At 38.4% G+C, this 26,214-nt stretch overlaps 1 protein-coding gene across 8 annotated transcripts in view; it reads left to right on the top strand.

Annotated features, from left to right (window-relative positions):
- cacna1ab (calcium channel, voltage-dependent, P/Q type, alpha 1A subunit, b) overlaps positions 1–26,214 on the top strand; it is a 141,165-nt gene that overhangs the window by 55,512 nt on the left and 59,439 nt on the right. For all 8 annotated transcript variants that reach the window (XM_075463936.1, XM_075463940.1, XM_075463941.1 and 5 more), the window contains exons 4-19: positions 5,885–5,976; positions 8,244–8,396; positions 9,018–9,205; positions 12,615–12,718; positions 12,864–12,979; positions 13,083–13,127; positions 13,442–13,534; positions 14,857–15,054; positions 18,800–18,912; positions 20,476–20,588; positions 22,017–22,148; positions 22,245–22,317; positions 23,382–23,502; positions 23,803–23,870; positions 24,190–24,296; positions 25,583–25,736. In XM_075463936.1, the coding sequence (XP_075320051.1) occupies positions 5,885–5,976; positions 8,244–8,396; positions 9,018–9,205; positions 12,615–12,718; positions 12,864–12,979; positions 13,083–13,127; positions 13,442–13,534; positions 14,857–15,054; positions 18,800–18,912; positions 20,476–20,588; positions 22,017–22,148; positions 22,245–22,317; positions 23,382–23,502; positions 23,803–23,870; positions 24,190–24,296; positions 25,583–25,736 (1,870 nt within the window). The remainder of the gene's footprint in view (positions 1–5,884; positions 5,977–8,243; positions 8,397–9,017; positions 9,206–12,614; positions 12,719–12,863; positions 12,980–13,082; positions 13,128–13,441; positions 13,535–14,856; positions 15,055–18,799; positions 18,913–20,475; positions 20,589–22,016; positions 22,149–22,244; positions 22,318–23,381; positions 23,503–23,802; positions 23,871–24,189; positions 24,297–25,582; positions 25,737–26,214) is intronic.

Here is a 26,214-nt window from a genome sequence, read left to right on the forward strand (position 1 = left end):
TGGGACTGCAGTAAAGGGCAATCAAAATTAGCTGAACAGGTCGAGCTGTAACTATAGCTCAACTCAACTGTGCATACAACTATGCTGAGTAATTGTTTTTTTTTTTCTAGTAGCAATGATTCGAAACAATCACTCTGACAGATTCTTGCCAGCAGCCGGCAAGAGATAAGGAATGAATGATTTCAGCATTCCCACCACAATTCCCACAGTATTTGTATTGTCCAACAATTGTTTGTATTGCTTTCTCTGTTGGACATCATTGAAAAGTTGTTACGCCTTTCTATCTAACTGTTATCAAAACATTCAGGAAAAGAGGAAAATAATAAGGATAATTATAATAATAGTCATTTAAAAAGAGAGACAGACAATATCTACTATCTTTAGTGTTTTTTCTGGGTTCTGAAAGATAATTGGTGCACCATATCCTTAGTATATTAGTTCATGTCTTCCTGTTTTCTTCTACGTGCTGGATTTAGCAGCTTAAAAACTTAACCAAAAAAATGTATTACTAATTAATAAGAAGCTGCCGGAGGAAAAGTCAACATGTGTCACTGACAGTCACCAGAGGGATTTTAGTATTTACACTGACAACATACATAACAACAAGAAAGGAGTCCTGCAACAGATGGTTTAGCCCCCCATAGAGGCTTGATCCCAACATCATAGAGTTATTCTGGGATTATATGAAACATAGAAGACATTTAGACAGTCTGAAACCCCAGAAGAGCTGTAGCAATTCTCAAAGATCCCCGAAACAATCTTCCTTTTATGAGCAAGTGTAACAAGGGGACTTTGTGCTCTGTCAAAGGGTCACATAACTATTGATTGGATGCAGTTCATATTTGTTTACTGCTGTTTGTATGAACTTAACTGAGAGATAAAATTGTTTGTTGGTGTCATTTTTGAAAGTACCCTCACATTTCTTTTTTGTTGAAAAAAACCCCCAAAAAACACGGTGTGTATTGATACAAGTGTTTCTTATGCTGTCAGCATGCATAATGCAATCTGCTTATTGCTCACACATTGCTGAAACATAGTGTTCAGATTCCTTAACTGTGTGCATACTATGTCCATAAAGTGTGATCCAAGATCACTCGGCATGCATGTGTGTGTATGAGTGTGTAAGTGGAGGGGTGAGGGTTGAGGCCTCAGTGGGAGACACTGAGGGGACAGAAGCTCACACTGTGATGACACATGGCACTCCCACACTATTTCCACACGATACACACACAAACCACGTGCACATGCATTTTTATTAGCACACACAAACAGAGCATGTACAGCTCATGCACTTGTCACTGGCCGGAACTTGTCCCAGTTTCTTACATGTTGTCAGTGTGTGTTTGTACTATTTTTGCCAATTACTCTCGCACTGACAACATGCATCACACACATTTGTAAAGATTCACATGGCCTCTGCACACGCAGATAGGGGATGTTTTGTTTAATTTAATAACATATTTAAGCAGTGGAACATTTTATCATGCTACTAAATACCCACTCAACTAAAACTGCTAAAAAAATTTGTTTATTTGTTTGTTTTATTCACAAATAGCACTAGAAGCCAGACGGAACGATTTGTGTTTTATAATATGCATGCTAGGTCACAAAAATCCGATGGTGCTCAACTGGCCGAAACAACACTGAAGTGGCTGGTGCACCAACTATTGTGATAAACTTAAAATCAAATGGGGTAATATCCCTGTCCCTGTGTACATAAACATGTCATTTTTTTCTTTATTTTGAGACTTTTTCTAAGATCTATCAGTTTGGACCTTTACATTTCAGAAATACATTCATGGGTCACGACTGTCTTTGAAAATGCTTAAATGTGGCTTTTGTGCCTAGTGAGCTATTGAGAACCAGAGCAGTTGAAAATATAAATCCGCTCCTTTGGCTAAATAGACACACACCTTTGGGTTTATTCAATCTTAAATTGTAGTGACTTCAGTAGACAGACATATAATCACCGGCCAAACTTCTCAAAACTGATATCGTTGTCATTCCTGCTACATTAGGTGTCCCAAGAACCACTTCTTTCAGTCATACACACACGCTCAAAAGTTGAAACTAAATACCAACCATGCTGTTCCAGCTTGTCAAAAAAGGCTGAGAACTACTCACAATAACGTGGATTTGATCAATCAGTGACATAAAGTCCCTACTTAAACAGCAGAGCAAAATTACCAGTGTAGATGGGTTATCTGTCCATATAAAGAATGCATTTGTATAAATGTGTGAGATGTACATGTTGCAAAAACTAACATTTCAGAGTTTACCTGCAGCAGAGAATTGGGTCATCTATACGACCTGGGCTTTGTTGCATCTGTCACTGGCATCTGATCAAACACACACGCATGCCTGATGTGTGTGCATCTGTATGTGGCATTAGAATGTGCTTACAATGGTTTATCTCTGTCTGTATGCCAAGGAAGTTGCACATATTTATGCATAAGACATGTTTGTCAGCATGCACAGAAAGTACACAGGAGTTGCTGTTAAAACAGGGTGCTAGGGGGCTAGGTAAGAATAGTGTGTGTGTATGTGTTTGTGTGGGCGGGAGATGCAAAGGTTTGGAGGGGTTGAAAATCAATCGCTAGGAGACCCACTTCCCGTCCCCGTTGCTGCGGCACTGCCGAGATTCCATCAATGAGCCAGGGCTGCGTTTCCCTGGCAACGCTTATGAATGAGAGCAGTTCGGTAACCGTGGAGACTCGGTGAAGAGAGGAATTGCCGGTTGCCATGGCAATGCCATGAACAGGGAGAGACAGCAAAGTGAAGGTAGCAGGTGACCTCTGAGATCTTTATCAAGGCCCTCAACCATCATCATCAGTTTGATGTTCTTCAGAAGAACGTCAACAACGGGAAGTCACCTGTCTCAGATTTTCTCAGATTCCACAGTGTGTACAGCTAACTTTGAACAGATTTGGGGCATTTGCTGAAGTTAGAGGACATTACAAAATCAATAATTGTCTCTCTATCAGGCAATTAGAAGTTATAAATGAATGGATAGCAATATTGGAAAAATATTGCATGAGGCCTAATATACTGTAGCCTTCATTGTAATTATCACTACTTACATGGCTACTTGTTATCTCTTACTGGAGATTAACCTCACCAAGGAGGTAAAAGTTGAAGAATAGTTTTTGTAACTTTTTTTTCATTTAACATGTAGATTGACTATGTTACAAGAAGATGGACACCATATTTTGAGACTACAGTTCTAAACTTTTTTTGTACCTGGATAATTCCTACATTCAGTTATTTTTTTTAATCTGCTTTTGTAAACACAGTTGTTATATTCATATTTTGTATTTTGTCTTATTGTAGCCATCTATTAAAAATCCCCATTGAGCTAGTGTTCTGCATGTGCTACAGCTAGGGGGTTACTTGTAGGGACAACGGGTCCTGATATGTGAAATTATTAAGTCACTTAGAAAACAGCTTTTCACATCCAATTGAGCATCTCATATCTCCACCTTGTCTGTTATTGTGAAAGTGTCCTGAAACCTCATTGTGTATCCCCACTTAACTCCTACTTACAAGAGATGAGAGTTCAGGTGCGACTAAGAAAGGTCTACACACTGTAAACACAAAACAGAACAGTTTATATTATGTTTGTGGTGATTTACAGGTTGATTGTTAGGTGTTTTCCAGCAGTGAGAGCTTCTGTCATCACCATCCAAACACCTTCTCCCACTGCAGAGAACACCCTCCCTTTTCTTCTCTCTAGAGTCTCTATGTCTCTTTTTGTTTCTGTCCCTCTTAAGAGTTTCACGGTCTTTCTGTCTCAGCAGCTGAATCTCACACTTTTGACACACAGGACTATCACTCCTTTCAATCTGCTCTCTCCTTCTCACACTTTGTGTCTCTTAAGAGATGTTGCATCACTTTCCTCCCAGTCTGTATTTCTTCAGGGACTCTCCAGTGTTGTCTAATAAGGACACATCTCCCAAATGATATCCTGTATTTGTATAATCAGTATCATTAAAATAAATTTGGATAATGACTCAAGGATACATGGTGTCTACTGAATGTTGAAGCAGAGTTTGAAATGATATGATAGATGACTTGAATTAGAAAAAAAGAATGTTTTGACATATCCGTTGTCAAAACATTCTTTTTCAGCATGTTGACATCCTATATTTCCATACATGTTCTACTGTGATAATGTCCATTTTCCACATCTCACCAGCGACAAGAAAGGGGTAGAGGGGCAGAAGAAGTGGCAAAACTAGACCTTTTATGATAATGAACACTTTCCTGCAAGTGATTGCCGACTTAGAATTTGTTCCGAACAATAATTTCAACATCATTGTACGTTTCTACTTCTGTTCCAATCATAAATCCTCACTTTTCTACCATGCCCTCATCTTCAAATGGGTAGGGTTAGACATTTAAAGTACATGGTAAAAATCAGAATGTATTTACATTGGTTAGGTCAACAAGTTATAAAATACATGGTTAGAGAGAAAAATCGTGATAATCACAATAAGCAAAATTCTCCCTTCACTTATCATGTTTCTTCTTTGTCTCTTGCATTTGTGATCCTTTTTTCTTTCAACTCTGCTCAGCTGTTTTCTTCTTCTCATTCCATTTAACTCTCATTAATTCCTCTTTTTCACTTCTGAATTTTTTTCCTTGTCTCTTCTATTAGTTCTTTGTGCACCTCCTTTTTCACCCCATTTTTTCACACAAATGGCAGCATACTCGCTGCTCCATCTACTGGCCACAGTTATGCACTGTGGGCTGGTTCAGCTCTGGCCAGGGGTATCTGCAAACTAGAGCTTTGCTGTCTTGCTCAGCTGAATATTGAAACTCTGCATTATTTCCTAAATTTAGAAGTACAAGAGAAAACACATTCATTCAAATGAGATAAAAATAAACTAAGATCTGAAAGGTGAGCGAATAAATAGTGGGATATGGAGGTAAATCATACTCACAATGTCAAAACATAATTATTGACTTTACTCATTTTTACAGAAGCCAAATCTGTGCCTCTGAAACTTTTTTCTGATGCTGAAATGGTCACATTGGATTAGTTGGTGCAGGACACTGTGTAGCAAAGACAAAAATTCAGAAAATTATTACAATAGATTCCACATTAGATATTTTAAATGGCCCTGTGATGGAAAGGTGAACCATCCAGGGTGCACCCCGTCTCTCCCCCAATAGCACCTGGGATGGGCTCCAGCCCCCCGGCGACCTTGAATTTGATTAATCAGGCTTTGAAAATGAATAGATTCATATTTTGAATGATGACAAACTCCGGTTCACATTGGAGCTTTGAGTTGGCAACAAGTGATGCAAAACCTGAAATTATATGCAAAAACAGTAATAAATATAGTAGAAAAATATATTTTTCTCAATGAGGTGTCAGCTAACATAGAATATCTGCAAAAATTGTGTATTGCAAGTTTGATTTCAGCAACATAATTGGAATGAGACTAAAAAAGATCAATTTCAAAATCACATCAAAGCTACACGAGAAAACATTAAGCATTTATTTTGTTGTGATTTGATCTAATTCACACAGAGATCTTGTCAGACTGAAGCAGTTTGTCTATTCTGCTGAGGTCCAGTCTTTTTAGATCTGCAGCATGTCCTTTAGCTTTGGCAGTTAAAAAGACATTGAGGGAATGAGTAGCTTGGCTGCCAGTGCTGTGTCTCTTAATAAATGACCTCTTACCGGAATTAGCAACCAACCTGATGAGCGATGGTGCAGGGGTTCGCTCTAAGAGGCTGGAACAAAAAGTGCAATAGATGGAAGGAGATTATGCCAAAATTGAGACATGACATTTCTAATACTTTCTATTAGTTGAACTGGTATTAGCAAGATAAACTGATAAACAGGCAATTGATGGGGTCTCTTCTTTCTTTGCAGGATTTTGTCATCTGTGGGATCTCAGCTCGATCTTAGGACACTTCGAGCCGTCAGGGTGCTGCGACCGCTAAAACTGGTGTCTGGAATTCCCAGTAAGTGTTTGTTTGTTTTTAATTTTCATAGCTAAAGGATTAGATTCGATATTTATTTGTCAATGTATAGGTACACCAGGTACAATTCATTTGATTTTTTTTATTTAAGTGCATTTCCTGATGACAAAAGAAAGGACAAAAATCAAGGCTAAAGTGCATCTAAAAGCAATAAGAATGTGTAAAAGAAATAAGATTATATATAATTACATAAATAATTAGCAGCTTGTAACATCAGGTGGAAAACACATTACCCCATTACACAGGCACTTGCATAACTTTAAATAATATTGCACAGTCATTATAGAATTATGTTTAATAATGGTATCTAGCAAACAATTGCTTCCTTACAAATTTTTATTCATTGAGTATAATATAGTTTGCTACATTTTGATATGATGCATAGATCAAATTTGACTTAACAACAACTACCTTTGAGCCTCTTACAATTGAAGGAAATAAGTCCAGTCACCATCTATTTAAGCACATTGGTTACCATGACCTGGGGTTTGTGCTAGCAAACGGGTGCCACGAACCCAGAGTATTTTCTGTCTAAAAATGTAGATTTTGCTCATTGTTACAGTGACGCTAGTTATTAACTTGGTAAGTCAACCCATGTTTTCCAAAGCTAGATATGTGTGCATAAATGTAAAATGAGTGGAATTGGCAACAAGGAAATGTGTATAGTTTAGCGATGATTTGAGAAAATGAAAATGATTCATATTCATTCCAAATCTTTAAAAGGTGGTGGAAATAAGTCTAAGAATAATCACTGTGTAGATCGGAGTTGGCGAGAGACTCTCACTGTCTGTGCACTAATATCATTTTTTTAATGTATTTAATTTTCGAGTGATTCATCTGGAAATGGTGCTTTTACATGTGTTAAGGCCTCAGTATGCTTATCCGTCGCTATCTGTCAGCTCTCCGTCCTTTCGAAGTTCTCCGTCGGGCTGTCGGATACGCAATGCAATTCACCTCCCGATCAGTAGGCGTCGCTACGTTAAACGACTCAATCTCGCGACGTCTATCGTGAAAGTCGTTGATTGATTAGCCGCATTCGGACAGTAGGAACCTTTGGCAGTTCCTATAACCTTTTAATCCACGGGGCCGTTTTGACTGAAACAGTTCCGCTGGGGAAGGACAGTTATCAGAACGGAATTCGAGGAGGACCGTTCTTAGAACGGCTCTGTCCGAAAGCGGCTATTGTTTACCTTCCGGCTCCGTTCCACTCCTCACAGTGAACGATGGCAACCGAGAGAGAAAGTCTGTTATTGGAGTTGGAGCTTATTGATTTTGAAATTCAAATGATTTTGACCAAATGTCGACCGCCACACAGTAAACTCTTTCAAAAATGGCGGCGTTGTTGTTCTGAGAGGAAGGCGCTAAACCGGAAAAGTGATTCCGGGAATGGTGTTGTTAGCCGACCAATCACAACCCTTGCGGTCTCCGTCGCCTCAACTGATAGATAGAAATTTTGGCCGACGCACGCAAGCGACGGAGAGCGTCTCCGGGAGGGTCTCAGTTGACGGAGAGAGCTCTCCGTAGGCGACCATAAATCAGCCTTTAATCTCTTAACTTTTTCAGAATCAGAATCAGAATCGCTTTTTATTGCCAGGTATGTGGACACACACGAGGAATTTGACTCCGGTTACACCTCACTCTCTTTAGTGCAACAATTACAAAAAAATAGACATAGAACAAGATTAAATCAGAAGTGCAAATTGGTGCATGGTGCAAGGATGAAACACTGAAGTCCGGTTTTAGCTGTTTAACACAGAGACAGCCTGAGGGAAGAAACTGTTCCTGTGTCTTGTTGTTTTGGCGTACAGAGTTCTGTAGCGCCTTGCAGAAGGGAGGAGTTAATTAACTTGAAACATAACCTGTTATTGAGTAGGTAAGGTTTCCCTGCATCATCCCACATCCAGTACATCCCAGTAATAAGTTAACCAGCTTTAAATATATCATTTAACCTGAAGTTGCCTGGAAAAGCTACTAATCTTGCTTCATATTACAGGTTCCAGGATGACTGAGAATCTAGTGTGTACAGAGACTTTATTTCCTCTTGCTGATTTTGGTTTGAAGACACTGAAGAGATGCAAGGAGATGCAGGAGCTACCACACTGTCTCTGAATACATGAACATTTTTACATACTGGTTTGCAGTGACCTTCACACCATGCAAAATAAGACATAGCCTAATATAATCTGCTCAGTTGATTAACTCTGAATCTATTCCAATCTCCTCTGTTAATGTTTTGCATTGTCGTCCAGGCCTGCAGGTTGTGCTCAAGTCCATTATGAAGGCTATGATCCCCCTGCTGCAGATTGGCCTGCTGCTTTTTGTGGCTATCCTCATGTTCGCCATCATCGGCCTTGAGTTCTACATGGGAAAATTCCACAGAGCCTGCTATGATGACAATACAAGTAAGAAGAAAATAAAATAATGAGCTATTGTTGGCACCAGTCACTCAGAAATATATTATTGTTGGACACATGTATGTGTTTAGTTTAAATTCCATTCATTGTGAGAAAGAATAAAAAAGGCATTCTTATTTACCTAACAGGAAAGGTGCAGGAGTTGTAATGATATTAATGGTGGCCCCATCCTGGTTTGATATGCCTAAATGGGATTGGTCTTTTTTAATTTACCATATCATGTCATATTAGGAAAAACAGCTGAAAAAAATGTCACTAGTTCCTTCGGTTTTTGGGGTGCTTTTATGCTCTTGCTGTTATACTGCCACGTGATCACAAGTTCCCAAGACACTTTACGAGAGACCTAATTTAATCTAAAGGATCACATGCTGCTTTAAATAGCAATACCAAGGAACAAAGGGGTGAGTCAAATGCAATATACCAAGTCAATATGTCCTCTGTGTAGAGGGCCAGCTACTTTGTTAACATTACAAGCCTCTTGAACAGATAACACTAATACAGCGCTGCTAATCATTGAGCTTTTGCTTTCTGATAAAAACATAAAAGGTGTTATTTCATGTTAAAGATGGATTTTCCTCTCTTTCTGCCTCTGTCTTTTTCTGTGATCAGAGGAGATTGTTGATGAAGTGCCATGTGGCGACCGCGAGCCATCCCGTTTGTGTCCTAACGGCACAACATGTAGAGGTGGCTGGCTTGGACCGAACTATGGTATCACCCAGTTTGACAACATCCTGTTTGCTGTGCTCACGGTCTTCCAGTGCATAACCATGGAAGGATGGACAGACATGCTCTACTACGTACGTTTGTTCCACCAGCGGAGTTAAAAAGTTTTTCAGTAATTCAAGAATCAAAGTTTGTGTTCCCTCAGTCAATTGTAGAAACAGTAAAATTGTATTTACATAGTATGAACACCCACTAAGCTGACATTTGATCGCTCAGCAATTACAGCACGACTTTATTTAGGGATCCCATAATATGCTCATTTACAGACCCATAATATAATTTGGCAGTTGTACTCAAATAGGTTTTTCTGCTATATGGGTTTACATACTTATATGTTCCAAAAACACATTTCTTTTCTTATGTTTATATTTTTCTCTCCTTATATTCTGTCTGTATATGTCTCTGATTGGGCAAAACGTAGGGACAGCAAGGCAGATGCTCATATTGTGCATGCTGTCATATGTTGAATACATGGTGTGAAGATTGATGAACATGATGAGGGACAAAGTTCCTTTGCACAACTTTCAAGTGTGACATTTTGGCAGCGCCCAGCTGTCGCCACATTAACTTAACCCATATGGCATTACTGGAATGTATCATCGAGAGAAAAAGAACAAAACCCAGACTGTAAAACTAGGTCCTCTTCTTACAGCAGCTTCAATCTGCAAATTCTCCCATACCAAAGAAATAATGCTGCAGTATAGGTATCACTGCAGATACTGTGCATGACCATACACAGTCACAGAAAGTCAGTGTGTTGTGCCTGCAGCAACTCTAGCAGTTGCCCCCTCCCACTGATGGTTGACCTTTGGGGCAACTGAGAGCGTCTTCAGTGTATACTAAGTAGAACAGGTCAGCCTGGCTGGTCCACTGCTGACATTTGTATGATGTTTTATTTCTTTTACATAACATATGCCAACATTTGAGAGCCTCAAGTGTGACAGGAAGAATAGTGGCCAATAATACTTTTTTAATATAGCGTGTTTATATTTTACAAAATGAATTAAAAAGACGTATTTCTATAATCTACTGAATTTTCTTTGTCCTTAACTGAGACCCTGACAGTGATGAGAATCCTCGTGGTCTACAACAGCTTGTGAAACCTGGTGTATGTGCAGAAAAAAAATTTACAATAGCCCCTTAGCTGTTGTGCAGTAGTTGCAACAAATGTGTTCATTCTCTTCTGTTTCTCAGAGTTGGAGGGCAATGTTAACAATGCCTTGTCAGTTCTTGCCTGGTTTGGTCAGTCTGGCTGTAGTCTTTGGGATTGCAGAGTTTGGGTCAGGGTAAAACCAGCTAACAAGGTTCCTCATGAAATTAGTATTACCAAAGTACTATATTTTTACAAGGCAGATTTAGTACACAGCATTTGTTTTATCCAGCTCAGTTTCTTAAGTAAGTTCATAAAATGTGAACTGTGCCCAGATGGTTGCTTTTTTCTCTTTTGTCTTCTTTTTTTTTTTTTTTTCTTGGTTCTTCCGATTTCCTTGGAGTTGAACACAGTGTAAGACAAAAAAACTGCACAAGTTAATAATTCTGCTGAGGCCATAAGATCACAATTAATGACCATAAACTATAATTTTGTGTAGGCTGCAAAAGTTTGATCATGATCCGTCACACATTCAAATGTAGTCATCCTTTTCTGCTTGGAAATACATCTAAGATACTGAGAAATCTCCACACCTACAAAGCTCAGTACCAAGATACATACCTGAACTTTGTGTACTGCTGCTCTCCTACCAGACAGGCATTATGCAAAGAATGCAATCTATATTTAGGAGACATAAAACCTAGGCTACTAAAACAATATTTCTGGCAGGTCAGGTACAATGTCCTTCGTGGGAGAAACATCAAAGTCATTTATTGTGGGCTTTGTGGATGTATAACCTTTATATGCAGAAAAACCTTTATAACTCACGAAAGAATAAAAAAGAACAAAAAAAAAACATGACCTTATGAAAACTCTTTGAATAATCTTTAAGGCTGCTTTTAATTTACAGTGGTTGCTGATTATTAGATCTCAAATATTAACTGTTCTATAATTTTACAGTTCTTACAGATTCACCTCAACATACACTTTTTTTTGCTCTGAAGATAAAAGCTGAATATATTGCTGGTTAATTTGCAACATATAATGGTAACAGTATAAAACACCACCCAATTAATTATGTTCTAATTTTAGCACTCTGACAGACTCACAACATTATGTAGACATTGGAGTTTGGCTTGAATTTATCATTTTTAGTTTAAGTAGTTTTAGACTTACTGTATTAATCTTCTCGTCTGTTCTTCTTTTGCCTTTGGAGTTGCTCTGCTTCCCTCCCCACCTCCCTCCCTTCCACTCTCTATTCTAGTCTTTTTTGCCCTAAATTTAACATCTTTTCTGATGGATTAAGGCTGACTTCCACACTCACACAAGCGGTCAGGATGAAACCAATGAAAGTTTAATAGAGAAGTGGCTACTTTTCATTGCACCATGCGGTAATAAACCTAACATGCACACACAGTACTCCAGCAGCAGCTAGTGATCAGCTGATAGATCCATCAAACATGATCCTCAGTGACCTGATTTTTGCGATTGTCACTTGAGTTTGTTTAGTGACACAGATAGAAGTGACACGGTGTCTAAGAGCGTTGTTGCTGTTTGTGTTCTCACTAGACACTTTAGTTCAACAAATATCTGCAGAAGCAAAAATAGCTGTAACATAACACTGCGCAAGATTGTGCCTTCGTATTATTGTTTCTGAACATAAACACAATCTCAGGGAACCTTCTGGGAAGGTCCCTTTTCAGAATAGATAATGTGTGCTACCTTTACCGCATTAAGTGTGGGGCAACTTTAGGTACTCTCTGGGTTTGTTATATATTCATCTTGTGTATGTGTGTGTTCACATGTATATAAATGTATATGTATATATATACATATATATATATATATATATATATATATATATATATATATATATATGTATATAAATCACTCCCTGTTTTTCAGTAGATGTCTATTAAAATACCAATAACAAAACTAACTTTTACGAATCACCTAGCAAATGGATGAAACGCACATATTTAAAAATCTGACGAGGTAAGTGTATAGCTCAGATGGTTATTTGACTGTGATGTGGGAAACTTAAGTTTAATTCTACTTTGCACAGAAAGCCTCACGGGGTTGGCTAAAGACTATCCTTAAACATTCTGATTATGAGTGTCTTGCAGATAACAACCAAGTAACAAAAAGATGGAAACCCAACACAGTGGCAAATATTCTAAAGTAACCTTCAGCAGAGTCAGTGCTTATTGGAAATTAAATATTTGAGGAAACACAATTAGAATCTGGAAAAAGAAAAGCAAAGGGAGTGTTAAAAGTAAAAGATACATCTGATGTTTTAAATCATCACCAGTCCTGCAGAGTAACAAAGTAGAAAAATCACTATCATTCTTATATGTGACGTGATCAGTAACGAGACTGTTGGTCTTTTTCAGAGTAATGACGTGGAGGGCAGTGCCTGGAACTGGATGTACTACATTCCCCTCATCATCATCGGCTCCTTCTTCATGCTCAACCTGGTGTTGGGTGTACTCTCAGGGTACAGTGCTCTATCTGTCTGTAAAAAAATCTATTTTTCCACATAATACTTTAAATTCCCGAGTGCCTTCTATCATTTCTATGTTGCACTTTGTTGTATGAAAATGAGCGGAGTGAAAGAGAAGATATGACAAATGTTCCCACAGGGAATTTGCCAAAGAGAGAGAGCGAGTAGAAAACAGGAGTGAGTTCCTCAAGCTGAGGCGACAGCAGCAGATTGAGAGAGAGCTCAATGGATACCTGGAGTGGATCTGCAAAGCAGGTCAGTGCACATTTACGAGCACGCTCATTCTGACAGACACTCTGCTCAGACTGCTACATGTACACATTGTTCTAACATCTTCACCTTTTTTTTGTTCAAACAGAGGAGGTTATTCTGGCTGAAGAAGATGGTACAGGAAACTTTGATGGTAACTGAACATCTTTTCTTACACAGGAAGAGAGTGAAAAGCTAAAGCTTCATATAGATAAGCGATTTAGAAGACAACTTACCATGATGCAAGACTTTTATTCAGCTTTATCTCAAAGAAAATATTTAAGATTAAATTAGTTGTTTTTCAGACAAAATATGACTAAAGATCTTTCCTGACGGTTATTTAAATGCATCAATATGAATATTAAGACAAGAATGCTAGCAAGTGACAGACTGTGGGAAGGATTAAGGAGTGACCTTTGAGAGATGGACAGATGAAGTTGCAATTCTTGTTCTTTTTTCTCTTGCTAGGGTCAAGGCGAAGGCCGACCATCAAAACCAGAAATAACAAGACAGAGCTGCTGAACCAGGAAGAAGGAGAGGACAACATGGGAGATGCAGTAGGTAAGAAAGATAAGAGGGAGTGCATGAGGATGAAAATATTTATCAAACCTTACACACCAGTCATATCAGTTATTTAGTGTTTTCCTACACAAGGTAAAGCAAATGAATTTATATTGCTAAATTCAAGACAAAGATTATTCAGAGTACTAGTTATATGCTAAGGTGAGAGACTTTTTGAACAGGCAAGAAACATATTAAGGTATTTTTGGGTATCTCGGGTCAGAGTTGTAAAAATTTCAAATATTCCATGAATTCCTGACACTGGGCCAGTAAGAGAGTCACTGCTCCTCCACGTCAAAAATAGCTACTTGAGCTGGTTCCATCCTGTTATGCCTTCCAGCACAGGTGTTCTGGACATGACCAACTGGGAAGAGGCCTCAGGGCAAACTGAAGGGTGGTGGCTTGGAATCTTTTCTCAGACGGCAAAATTAATGGACGGGATGCACAATGGTGTGGTGGTTAACGCTGTCACCTCACAGCGAGAAGGGTCCTGGCTCTTATCTCCGCTGGGGCCTTTCTCTGTATAGTTTGCATGTTCTCCTCATGGGTTCTTTCAGTCTTCCTCCCATTTTCCAAAAACATGCATGTTAAGTTTATTAGTGATTCTAAATTGACCCTCAGAGTGAGTGTGAGTGGGCCCCAACTGAACCCTGAAGGACCCCACGTGACAAGTGAAAACAGTGAAATTCCTGTAAGAAAGATGAATGGTACCATCATCTACAGTATCAAAAGCCAGTTCAAAGTCCCAGATAACAACAACTGTTACCTACCCAGAATCTTCAGCCATCTTGAGACACTTTAAGTGGCTCTGGTTCAGTACAGTGCATTTAACGAAGAGTAAACTATTATTAATCATAAATGCTAATATGTATGTAATATGCTCACCCGCTACCTTTTCCCAAAAAAATGAGAAGAATTTGATTGAGACATGGACCTGACGTTCTCAACTTGGTATGGATCCAAATTTGGATTTCTGTAGCAATGTGTTTTTCCTGTTGTTGACATGTTGCTCTTTCCAAACGTATAGCAATGATGAGTTCATCATTTAGTTGATCGTAACTGTATTTGGAAAGGAGAAATCTGAGGTGTATTAGAGTTTAGAAAATTACAAATGAGGAATGAATAATAATTATAGATTATATTAATGAATTAATATGAAATTGATATTATTTCATGATAAAAAATACTTGTGTCATCTTTTGTTAATGATGTGCCTGATGTTTTTTAAATTGTGAACGGTGGTCCTAAAGAGATGGCACCACAAAAACAAAAAGTGTCATACTCACACGTACACGCTGTCATGTCTCCCTTCGTCCTTTTAGGTTTTGCACGCTCCAGTATAAAGAGTGGTAAGGAGGGCTCCAATTACAATAAAAGAGAGCGACGACTCCGATTCTTCATACGCAAGATTGTGAAGACGCAGGCCTTCTATTGGACGGTGCTCTGCCTGGTGGGCCTGAATACCATGTGTGTGGCTGCGGTGCATTACGACCAGCCTGAGCTGCTGTCTGACTTCCTCTGTGAGTATATGCAAATGAAACAATAAAGGTACACAGCCTTGACTGTTGTAGATGATCACTCTAAACTCTGAAAATATACAGGCACACATCCATACATGATGTGTGGAGAAACATTGAACAGTTCAAAGAATGTGACATAGGCATAATTGTGTTCACAATTCACTCAAGGTATTTTCACATTGAAGGAAGAAATACAAGACTTTGACTTGTCTTACAACTGCCTGACAATTTTAATAATGACATGTACTCACAATGGGGCTAAAGGCAAATTTCACTTTACCTGTAGGATGTCATCTTCTACACTAATGCCATCAACATGTGAAGACACATTTTTTCACACATGCTGCCTGCCCTCATCTTACCCAATTCTGAATATTTTTTTGTACTTCAAATCGACATGTTAAGTGTTTAAATAGCAGACAACATTGTGAAGCAGCCTGGGAAAGAGAGAACTGCTGAGTGCACTTTCTCTGTTTAATGATGGTTTTTCCAGTTTAACATAAAGGCTTCTTTCACTTCTATGTCAAACCATCTGTCTACCCTCTCCAGAATGTGTACTTTATCATCTTCAAGTGTCTCTTATCTTGAAAATGTAGGTGTACTGAGTGCTATGTGATCCTAGGGGCTTGTATAGCTGCTATTCAATTTAATTTAATTCAATTCAGTTTATTTATATAGCCCCAGATCACAACAAATGTCACCTCAAGGCACTTCAATGATACAGTTCAATTCAAGCTAATTAGGGTCCAATTCATTGTAATCGTGCGCCAATCAAATCCAATTGATCAAATTTGAAATAATTCTAATTCATACATACAAAGCCAATTAAAAAAACTATTTCCTAGCCAAGGAAATCAGAAGAAAATTCTCTTTGGTCCAATCCCCCGTCCTGAGGCGACTGTGGAGAGAAATGACTTCATTTAAATCAAATCAAATCAAATCAAATCAAATTTATTTGTATAGCACATTTCATGTACAAACAGTTCAAAGTGCTTTACATAAAATAAAAGCATTGCAGCAGGGAGTGCAAGAAGCATTAAAAATACATAAAATAATATAAAGAGAAACAAGTAAAATCATTTAAATTAATTTAAAATCAGGCAACAGTCTAGATAAGTTAAAAGATAGCGTGCAGATTTCATGCATAGACACATGAGAAAATAAATGTCTTTAACCTGGATTTAAAAATGTCTACATTTGGTGAAAGTTTAATCTCCACTGGCAGTTTGTTCCACTTGTTTGCAGCATAACAGCTAAATGCTGCTTCTCCCTGTTTAGTCTGGATTCTGGACTGGACCAGCTGACCTGAGTCCTTGGATCTAAGAGCTCTGCTGGGTTTATATTCTCTGAACATATCACAGATGTATTTTGGGCCTAAACCATTCTGGGATTTGTAAACCATCAGTAGGCTTTTAAAATCTATTCTGTGACTGACTGGAAGCCAGTGTAAAGATTTTAAAACTGGTGTGATGTGTTCAGATCTCTTAGTCCGGGTTAAAACTCTAGCAGCAGCGTTCTGGATGAGCTGCAGATGTTTAATGCTCTTTTTGGGAAGTCCAGTTAAAAGAGCATTACAGTAATCGAGTCTACTGGAGATGAATGCATGGATGAGTTTCTCCTGGTCTTTTTGGGAGAGGAAACCTTTAATTCTGTTGATGTTTCTGAGGTGGTAAAAAGCTGCCTTGGTGACAGCTTTGATGTGGCTGCTGAAAGTCAGATCTGAGTCTATCAACACTCCGAGGTTACGAACTTGGTCAGTGATTGTAAGGTCCCGAGTCTCAAGATATTTACCAACGCTGACCCTCTTCTCTTTGCTACCAAACAAAATGATCTCAGTTTTGTCTTCATTTAATTGTAGAAAATTCTCTCTCATCCAGGTGTTTACTTCCTCCAGACACTGACACAGAACATCAGCTGGGCTGCAGTCGTCCGGTGACAGAGACACATAAAGTTGTGTATCGTCTGCATAACTGTGATAATTGATGTTAAAATTCTGCAATATCTGACCCAAAGGGAGCATATACAAGTTAAACAGAAGAGGTCCAAGAATTGACCCCTGGGGGACTCCACAAGTCATGGCCACTCGCTCAGATTCATAGCTGCCAATTGTAACAAAATAACTCCGGCCTTCTAAGTAGGACCTGAACCAGTTAAGGACCGCTCCAGAAAGTCCAACCCAGTTTTCCAGCCTGTGCAACAGGATTCTGTGATCTACAGTATCAAACGCAGCGCTGAGGTCCAACAGAACCAGGACTGAAACATTACCAGAATCAGTATTCAACCTGATGTCGTTTAACACTTTGACCAGAGCTGTTTCAGTGCTGTGATGACGTCTGAAGCCTGATTGAAACTTATCAAGACTTCCACTTTCATTCAGAAAGTCGTTGAGCTGGTTAAATACAACTTTCTCAATAATCTTGGATATAAAAGAGAGGTTAGAGACAGGTCTGTAGTTGTTCATCATAGAGGCATCTAGAGTTCTCTTCTTTAGGAGTGGCTTAATGGCAGCTGTCTTCAGTGACTTGGGAAAAATGCCTAAAAAATGCTTAAACAGGAAGAAACCAGACTCAAGAAGGATGGCCTCGGCCTCAACCAGCTGGGGTTTGAGACAACAATAACCACCATTACACAATCCAGAGCAGGTAGTTGTTTAGTCTCTTCTAGATAATAGCATCTTCAAAAAAGAAGAAAAGAAGTCTGAATGCCTTTGTTTTAAGGGTTCAGTGTCGTCATGATCTAGATGAGTGAGAATCTTCACAGTTTACAAATCACACACATTTGCAATTTAATCCAATATGATTTGGATATTAATGCACATTATCACATGTGCATCAAATGCTGAAGGTGAAAAATGTTTCTATTTCATGAAAAACATTTGCTCATCGTGAATTTGATGTTATTAACATGGCTCAGAAGAGCTGGGACAGAGCCATGTTTATGACTGTGACATGTGGATGGTCTGTAAACATCTTTTGAATTGTGCACAGACAGCAAGCCGGAGAGTCCTTCTCCTCTGTAGTCTGGAGGACACGGCATTCATTCACGATTTTGAAAAAGAATTTCACATTTTTCAAACAGGACAGAAAATACGACAGAACATTTTAAATGAGCTTTGGACAAGAGAAGATGTTCTAGTCTACTCAATTTTTTTATTCTTTAGTTTAATTGTAGATGCCCACTTGTTGGAGCGGACATGCACACACACACACACACACACACACACACACACACACACACTAACGCAGCCCACAGTAGAACCATCTTGTTGTTGCTGGCTGGCATCCAGCATCATTTGCATATGAAGCTGTAGTTCTTTAAAGAGTCCATCCATCATCAGACTGTCATACACCCCTGGGCTGACTCCACCATTGACTTTCACTCATCTTAGTTTCTCTCATACATCTCTACACATATCCTTTTTCTTCCCCCACATACACACCCACACTAACACTCACACACACACACACACGCACACGCACACACACACACACACGCACACCCACACGCACACACACATACACACACATATACTTCTGTCAGACTTTATTTTTCCCCACCCCTCTTATTCTCCCTATGGCCCCACTTTCTTTCATGTTCACCTTCCTCTGTCCACACATTTGTATCACTGTCTGCTCCTTTGTCCTCATCATTGTCTTCTCTTTCTCACTAAATCTCTTCTATTTTCTTTAGTATTGCCTTTCCTCCCTCCTTACATTTCTTCTCTCTTTTTCCTTCCTCCCTCCAGTTTATGCAGAGTTTATTTTCCTCGCTTTGTTCATGTCTGAGATGCTGATCAAGATGTATGGTCTGGGCATCCAGCCCTACTTGCACTCCTCATTCAACTGCTTCGACTGTGTGGTGAGTGCACACACACACTGTAACAAAAAAATGTGCTCATAACTATCAGGTTTTAAACTTTTAACTCTCCATTTAATCAACTGATTTGAGAAAAGGAAATTTTCACATGTCCTGCGAGAAATGACACAGAATTTGTAGAACAGGTATTTTCAATTACTGTGAATTATATATCAGGATATATTAGTAGGTTGCTGTACTGTATAGCTACCATACTGTGCATGGTGAAGTGACACCATGGAGTGATGTGTGGATAGGGTCAGACAGTAGTGAAGTGATCATGCGCCTACCAAGTCTTTTTTTTTTTTTTGTAAATTAGATTTTGAATTTACAAATTCTACAAAAATCCACTGATAAGACCTCATAGTGTTATGAGAAAAGTTACAAGGCCGCGATACCTTTTCAAGCATAAGTGGTTGCCTGACAGAGTTGTAGAGAGCAGCATTATAAGATGTGTGTGTATATATATATGTTATTCTCTTTTTTTCCCAAAGAGCAGTGTACAAAACATCTGCTGATCATTTCAAATGGTACAGATGTTCTTCAGGGTGTTGCAGTGCACCCAACGTCACAGTTGGTTGTGGTTACAGATTTGCAAAAGTAGTCTAAAATATCCTGATTTAGATCCGTAGATAATATCGAAAGAGGTTTCGCTTTAAATTAGATTAGGCTTGATGTCAATAACCTAATCCCTTTTTCTTTTGCAATTCTTGTAGTCTAGCTGACTTTTCTGAGGAGTCTTAATTCAATTCAATTCAATTCAATTCAATTCAATTCAATTATACTTTATTCATTCCCAAGGGTAAATTACATCTCTCAGGTATCCATACAGTGCTGAAATGTGTAAGATTTGGAATAGTCTTTTTCTTTTCTTTAGTTTTTTTCTGTAAATTCCAAAATGGAAATTTTTGGTGTCAGAATTAAACGTTCCATATCTTTATAGCCTCTTCAACCTTACAACAAAGCCATGTTTATAGATGTACATGTGCAGGGCTCACACAGAGATTTGTTTTTATGACAGGTGGTGTTACAACCCACAGTTCTCGGCGGAGCCAAAGAGCAAAACAGCTGCCAAACTTTCTAGTTCTACTTTCAAAATATTGACGATTAACATTCTCGAGTTAAATCTATTTATTTATTTGTATTTTATTTTACTCAGAAAATTACACTTTTAGTCTTAGATTTAAAAAAAAAAAGACTATTCATGTCTGTTTTAACAAAATTTTTAGGTATTTATATCAAACAAAAGTTAACAAAATGTGTCTGGAGCAATGTAAACTAATGGAACATCTGTCCAAATAAGCAAAATATTAGGTATTTAATGTTTCTAAGTAGACACATCTGATCCCTAAACCTATTATTATCCCTCAGCTAATAATTCAGCTGAGCATTTAGCTATAAAATGATCAGTAATAGAAATATTCCTCTCTGGCCTCAACCATCAATTTATTTGACGGAAATGCCAATCGAGGTTAAAGTTACTAAAATCAATCCGATAGCTGCTGAGAGTACTCGATATGACACACAGTGACAATCTGTTGATTGCGTATGTGTGTTTGTTTGCAGGTAATTGTTGGAAGTATCTTTGAAGTTATATGGGCCACCATAAAACCAGGCACATCTTTTGGCATCAGTGTATTACGAGCTCTGAGACTGCTGCGTATCTTCAAAGTAACCAAGTAAGTATCTTTCTTACTCAGCACTGCCTCCGTCTTTTTAATGAAAATGAAAAAAAGACAATAATGAGCATCATTATGAGATAGTGAAGTTGAAGTTCTGATAGAGCAGAGATTTCTATGTTTTGAACTACTTGTGTAACATCTAAACAGCTTTGAAGTTTTGGCACTTTGTCACATGTTTGATGCTCTCATTTGGAGAAATTTTAAGTGGTTAAAAGTGTGATATTCTGAACAAGATGCTCATCTGGACAAATCTCCTTTGAAGAGAATGCATAAAATCTTAATGGGCTGTCTGGTGGCAAGATGTTCAAATAATGGAGAGAAAACATTAATTTATGGAGGTTGGCACTGGTGTTTCGTTGTCAGCTGCCTGTAAAGTATTGGGACAATATGAGAGTTTCATTGTTGCCATCTTTAAATTGAAGCCCTGATCTTTCTCATTCTGAAACTTGTGAAGCTTGAACAGATGCTCTATTCTAACTTAAATCTATGTAGGTTGAGGGAAGGTTTGGTCTGAAGTTTACTGTCCCAGAAACTGTGATGATTAGTGCACTCAAGGGAGGACCCAGATGCAGGACACTGAGATAGATTAAAGTCCCAAATTCCAAACGATTCCGTACGAGGGTCGAACAAAAAACTGGCGCTCACAAACAGGTGACATCCAAAACACTAGGAGCATAATAGCTTCGTCATAGGGTAGGCAAAAGGAAAAAAAAATAACAATAATTAAAATGAAAAAAATACATGATTGGCAAGGATCTCACACACACAAGAGAAACAGTAGAAACAAAGGCTGGAAATCTGGACAACAGATACTGTAGTTCTTAGACAATCCGGCTAAAAGATGAAAACTGGGAAATGTATTTACAGGACGGTGATCAGTTAATACCAATTTTGAACCTAAACTAGCCCTTTAAAAAAAAAGATTTTAAAAAGCAGGTACACGTAATTAAACATTATTTCTAATGCCAGTTGTAGTGTGTTTAGCCTCAGTGCTCTGAGGGCTACAACTGGGATTATGTCCAGTAGTTACCGCTACCTCCCAGGGGCCAAGGTATCTTACTGAGATACTTTCTGAGAAGATTGGGATAGTCTAATTTTTGACCACAAGGGTCAGCCCACCGACTGGGACCAGGAGTGAGCTGCAAGCTGTCTTGCTGACGAGTAAAATCTCTTTTTTTATAATAAATATGGAAATATGTCCAATAGTCTGTGTAAATAAATGTGTTTGAACTCCAGTTTTCCTCTCCTCTATAACTGTCCTCTTTCCCTTCCTTCTGTCTCTTTTCAACACCCTTACTTTACTTACTTACTTCTCTTCTCTTGTCATATTTTCCCAAATTTACTCTTCCTTCATTGCTCCTTCAAACTTATTTTCCTACCCAATTATACATGCCCTGCTCTTGCTCATGTCTGCTCTCACCTCAGGTACTGGGCTCCACTTCGAAACCTGGTGGTTTCTCTACTTAACTCGATGAAGTCCATCGTCAGTTTGCTCTTCCTCCTCTTCCTCTTCATTGTGGTCTTTGCCTTGTTGGGGATGCAACTATTTGGAGGACAGTCAGTATCAGAAAAAAAATAAAAAAAACAAGCTCAGTCTGCAGCATTAATGTTCTATTTTCACACTGATGTGATGATGGGTTTTCTCTTCCTTAGATTCAACTTTGAAAGTGGAACTCCACCGACTAATTTTGATACTTTTGCAGCAGCGATCATGACAGTGTTTCAGGTATATTCATCATGATATATTTTTGCACGCAAAAAGATTATCATCATTAACACGATATAGACACAGAGACAGATAGATAGATAGATAGATAGATAGATAGATAGATAGATAGATAGATAGATAGATAGATAGATAGATAGATAGATAGATCTGTGACCCTTTAATGTCCTCACTGAGAAAAAAGCAAAAATAAAAATGTATTTGCCATCTCCCATTTTCCTTGAGGCAATATTTACAAGAATTATTTTATTTTTTATTGATATCACTTCCTGGTAAAAGCATAAAAAAATAAAAATAATGGCATAAAATATTCTCCCTTTTAACATAACTTATCAAATCCAGATGATAAAGATAGTGTAGGCAGGTTTACTTCTTCAAATGTTTGATAAGGTGCAGTGTAATCGCTTAAAAATGTGCTCTACTAAACAGTAGAACAGGACATTAAAGAGTTAAGAGTGTGAAATGAAATGCCACATTTATTTCTGATCCCTTTCTTTAAAGCTGCAGTCGGCAGGTTTTCAAAATTGCGAGTCTAAAGTCGGAAAATTCGAACTGATACAACTTTCAGGTCCCTCCCCCAACCTCTAACAAGCTCCGAATCGCCCCCCAAACCCCTCCCCCTCTGTGGACGAGGATGTGCACGTGAGTTCACACCAGTGTGAGCGCACACAAGCTGGGGCAGACTCATGCTCAGCAGCGTGTGCACAAGCTGTGATTGACAGGTAGGATTCCTCCACCCTAACTTGATTGGTCAAAAACAGCCGGGAGCGCTTGGTTTTTGCAAGCATGATTACAGGCTTCAGAGGGAGCTATAGATTTAGTTATTTTTCCTAAACAGCCTATTTAATATTCTACTTCCAGAATCCCATGACAGTTCAAGCTAATATGACTAAAAAAAAGTTGCCGACCGCAGCTTTAAACAAAGGCTGGCACAGTAAATTATATCTTTCACCCTTTTTTTTTTACAAAAATACATTGTTTTTCTAAACATATATTCAATTCCTCTCCTTCTTCTTGCATTAAAACAGAAAATAAATGATTCTTTGCCATCTCTTTCTTTGTAGATCCTGACAGGAGAGGACTGGAACGTGGTGATGTATGATGGAATTGAGTCCCAGGGAGGAGTGAATGACAAAGGAATGGTCTTCTCCATCTTCTTCATCGTCCTTACACTATTTGGCAACTGTATCCTGCCTTCACCTTTACAAATACATACACTCACATGTAAAATATGCCGTCATGAAACTATATGAAGCACAACGACACAGACTTATGATGTGCATGAGCTTAGCCTATGTCTACAACAGTTACAATGAAATGCGTAGATTATGACTTATGTCCTTACAATTCCACTTGTTATATTTCCTCTGACCATTCTTGCATAATCTCTCTTTTCCTTTGTTCCTTTCTCTCTATGAAGAATCATTGGCTATCTCTATTTGCATCAATAAGCTTCAATGTTTTTCTTAACTTCTGCCAACACAGACACCCTGCTGAATGTCTTCTTGGCCATCGCTGTTGACAATCTGGCCAATGCCCAGGAGCTTACCAAGGTATAGGATCACTGGAGAAAAAAGATATTCAGTTTGTTTTCGTCAAACTTCACTCATCATTTCTGTATATTAAGGATCAAATAGAATTAGTATTTTCTATTAGCTCAGTAAAAGGTAACAGTAAAAGGGGAAAGCGAATTGATAAAGCCTGTTATACAGCATCTGCCAAATCCGTGAGGCCATAAAACATGTCAAATCTATTTTATCAGTTTCATGCGTTTTCTTTTATTTATTTATTTTTTAACAATATATGTTTTGATGTTTGAACCAGAGAATTAATATTTTAAGTAAGAACAAAATTACTCTTCTTGCCCTATAGGATGAAGAAGAGCAGGAGGAGGCAGCCAATCAGAAAACAGCCCTGCAGAAGGCTAAGGAGGTGGCGGAAGTCAGCCCGCTGTCTGCTGCCAACCTGTCTATTGCAGCGTGAGTACACTCATGGAGTAAGATCAGACAGTTTACAGACACTTAATGAAAAAGAAATCGTGCGTGGATTCAAACTTGCTCCACACATTTATACTGCATACTCCAATTTTAACAGAATTACAAAATTGTTCTTTGATACACACAGATGTACACATGCTTGTGGACAAAAATCAGTCACACTCATCCTTTTGATGAAACTAAAAAAAAAAAAGTCTCCTTTGTACATTGTTTTTCTCTCAAAGCTGTCTTTCCTAACATTTGTGATTGGCAGGCATTCACATACACACGATGCGTACAGTGACACACTCCTGCTTTCTCCCTATTCTCTCCTCTAAAACATAATTAGGCAATTGTTCGCAGAGTGAAAAGAACAGATTCAGGGCTTTGTGAAGTGAAGAAGAGCGAGAGGCGGACAGTCTGTAAAATCTGCTCTTGGCAGCAGAAACACTGACAATAAGACACATCAAAAGGGAGCTCAAATAAACCCGCTGCCTCTTTAGAAGTCACAAGATTGTTCAATCTCTATGGGGCACAAAGTATTTTGACCACAAGATTAGAAGCTGGTGGATTTTCGCAACAGTGATTTTCACTTACACACTAATTTATTAACCATTTACAATCATTATCAGTAACAGGGGTGTGGATAACTTCTTTAACATATGGAAATAACTTATTACTAAAGTTTGTGAAATAAAATTTAGGTTGAAAATTAACTTGGAGCATAGAGATTTAACTTGTTTTCACTTTTTTCCACCTGTTTTTGATAAAAACAACTTTACTTCAGTGTTATCGGCAGGAGCACCTGCATCATGATATCCTAACAGGGTGTTAACTTTGATTCCAACTTGTCGTCACTTCCAAGTCATCACATACTGAACATTTTCACTGTTTTCTGAGCTACTGGTGAAACGAGCTGAGAATTTTGTTGCTGAATCACTCACATACATTAGAGTGTTTTTATTCCTGGTTTTCAGGCCTTCGTTCATGCTCTTACATTGTTTCACATTAAATTTGCACATTGTTCTTAGCTCATAGCTAAGTCTTTTTTTTATATAATTGTGCTGAAATTTTCTAATTTGCACTGTTCCTGATTTTACTGCCACTAATTTTTGTATTTTTTTCTAAAATATCCAATCCAAAACCATCCCATACTCATTTGCCAACTGTCCTTCCTTGTATATCCCTTCTTGAATCGCACTTCTACAATTCCTTGTATCCTTATTTCCCCACACCTTCCCACCTTCTTCTTTCCCTCACAACCGTCCCATTAACATCTCTGCCAACAGTAAGGAGCAACAGAAGAATCACGCTAAAGGCAATAAGTCAGTGTGGGAGCAGAGAACGAGTGAGATTCGCCGCCAGAACCTTATGACGAGTCGTGAGGCTCTCTACAATGAGCTGGAGCAGGAAGACTGGAAGGTGGGAGGGGAGGGCGAAGAGGTGAGGACCCCCCTAAAAAAGGACACACATATACACATATATATGCAGTTTACTCCTGATATATATGGTGAATAACTGTTCTTATGTGTGTAAAGTGGTATGACTGGTTATTTTAACTACCGAAGGGGATATAACACCCATGTTCAACTGAAAGACACCTCGGGATGAAAAAAAACAAAAAACAACAATCCTTCTTAAATGTCCCCAAGAAGAAACAATATTTAAATGACGTGTGGAAGCTCTAAAGTAAAAATGGATGTCTCTGTGCATACAGTACAGCTTATTAACTATAATCATGATCCCGAAAGCCACATGTCCATTTAATCACTTCTATGGTAAGTAGGGCCCACGGTTTTTAATAAGTAAATTAACCTTAGCTGGAAATCTTGCTGTTTACATTGAATTGCTTAACTTCTCATGCTTGATGCAGTGACATAGAGGCATATTTCTCTGGGTCTCACAGTGACGAAACATGCTT

The sequence above is a fragment of the Odontesthes bonariensis genome, chromosome 4 (genome assembly GCF_027942865.1).
Source record: "Odontesthes bonariensis isolate fOdoBon6 chromosome 4, fOdoBon6.hap1, whole genome shotgun sequence".
In the NCBI taxonomy this organism is placed as follows: domain Eukaryota; kingdom Metazoa; phylum Chordata; class Actinopteri; order Atheriniformes; family Atherinopsidae; genus Odontesthes; species Odontesthes bonariensis.